Source organism: Colobus angolensis, unplaced genomic scaffold, assembly GCF_000951035.1.
Source record: "Colobus angolensis palliatus isolate OR3802 unplaced genomic scaffold, Cang.pa_1.0 Scaffold771, whole genome shotgun sequence".
In the NCBI taxonomy this organism is placed as follows: Eukaryota; Metazoa; Chordata; class Mammalia; order Primates; family Cercopithecidae; genus Colobus; species Colobus angolensis.
Genome location: NW_012121499.1, coordinates 19,470 through 21,402, shown reverse-complemented (window position 1 = coordinate 21,402; position 1,933 = coordinate 19,470). Strand labels below are relative to the sequence as shown.

At 52.7% G+C, this 1,933-nt stretch overlaps 1 protein-coding gene across 2 annotated transcripts in view; it reads left to right on the top strand.

The window, feature by feature from the left end:
- The first annotated feature begins 430 nt into the window (after window positions 1-430).
- MRPS17 (mitochondrial ribosomal protein S17) overlaps window positions 431-1,933 on the top strand; it is a 4,746-nt gene continuing 3,243 nt past the window's right edge. The window contains exons 1-2 of one of the 2 annotated variants that reach the window (XM_011928518.1): window positions 431-534; window positions 1,496-1,636. In XM_011928518.1, the coding sequence (XP_011783908.1) occupies window positions 1,514-1,636 (123 nt within the window). In that variant the 5' untranslated portion in view covers window positions 431-534; window positions 1,496-1,513. The other variant, XM_011928519.1, reaches the window with a different exon arrangement.

Sequence of the window (1,933 nt, the reverse complement as noted above, 5' to 3'; positions counted from 1 at the left end):
TCAAGACCAGCCTGGCCAACATGGCGGAACCCCGTCCCTACTAAAAATACAAAAATTAGCTGGGCGTGGTGGCGCGTGCCTGTAATCTGTAATCCCAGCTACTCGGGAGGCTGAGGCAGGCGAATCGCTTGAACCCGGGAGGCGGTGGGTGCAGTGAGCAGAGATGGCCCCACTACACACCGGCCTGGGCGACAGAGCGAGACTCCGTCTCAAAAATAAAAAAAAGAAAGAAAAGAAAGAAAGAAACAGAAAACAAAAGAATGAAAAAGAAAAGTCCGAAACCTCCTGCTCCACTGTCCGCTCGATGTGCGCCTTAGAAAAGGAGAGGTCAGCGAGCCCCGCACAGCTACCGTCCCGGGTCCCTTTAAGGGAGAGTTCCGGAGGGGCGGGTCCTGCCTTTAACTCCGTCCGCGGCTAAGGAGACGCACGGCCTATGAGAGGGGCGGTGTGGGGCGGAGCCAATGCGTACGGCGTGACGCCATCCCGCTGCGACCGGCGCTATCCAGGGCAGGTGGCTGCATAGTAGTGGCTGAGGTGAGCTGGGGCTTCGGGGTGTTGCTGCTGGGGGAGGAGTTGCTGGGGATCCGAGGCACCCTCGCGTGAGAGCCCTGAGAGGGAATGGCGTCGTCTGACCTCCGGGTTGTCCGGGGCGAAGGGATGAATCACCCCAACCTTTCCGAAGCCCGGTGGAATGGACTCATTATGAGCTGATCCCAAAAGCAGCCCAAGTCATCCATCGCTGGGGCGGGGAGAGGGATACCGCGGCGGCTCCTCGAGTGCTACCCGGGCAGTGAGTCTTTCGGGAGAGGAGGCCCAGCGGGGTGGAGAGAGATAAGGGACCAGTAAGGGCCAGCGTTTATCCGTGGTATTGAGCGTTCTGTGGGTCAAAATTCTCAAAGCACTCCTGCGAAATAGGCCTGCCCATTTTGCAAAAGGGGAACGTGAGGCTTCGCGAAGTTACCGCTTTGTAAGCGCTATAAAGACGAGAGGTTGGGTAGTGGGGAACATGTAAGCATCTCTAAAATGATGATTCAAGCCGGGCGCGGTGGCTCACGCCTCTTAATCCCAGCACTTTGGGAGGCTGAGGCGGGCGGATCACCTGAGGTCAGGAGTTCGAGACCAGTCGGGCCAACATGGCGAAACCCGCTCTTTACTAAAAATACAAAAATTAGCCGGGCGTGGTGGCGCAGACCTGTAGCCCCGGCTACTCGGGAGGCTGACAGAGGAGAATCCCTTGAACCCGGAAGGCGGAGGTTGCAGTGAGCCGAGATCGGGCCACTTCACTCCATCCTGGGCGAAAGAACGAAACTCTATCTCAATAAAAATAAATAATAAAATGGTGATTCAAGAACGCTAAGAAAAAAGCTGTTTCTGGGTGGAGGGGGGAACAAAAAAGAAAAAAAACTGTTTCTGGACTAACTTCGACAGTTCTTGTGACAAAATTCATTTGGCATCATAACCACCAGAATATGAGACTTTGGAATTTGCTTTTCAGGTGACCAAAGCCACAGTAATGTCTGTAGTTCGTTCATCCGTCCATGCCAAATGGATTGTGGGGAAGGTAATTGGGACAAAAATGCAAAAGACTGCCAAAGTGAGAGTGACCAGGCTTGTTCTGGATCCCTATTTACTAAAGGTGAGAAACATTCTTGTTTCTGGGTAGCTTTGGTAAATCACCAATATGTCCTTGGTCCTGAGCAAAAAAACATTTCTCTGTCACTAAAGATGTCTTGTCTCTCATCTGCTTTGAGCTAGGCATTCTGCTGGTCTGTGGGTATAACATGGTTCACACATTCCAAGAAAACAGAGTTAGTGTCAATCCACTCTAACTGTTGTAGTCATTCTGTATGCAAAGTACTGGCCGGATGAGGTGACTCACACCTGTAATCCCAGCACTTTGGGAGGCTGACGCAGGTGGATCACCTGAGATCAC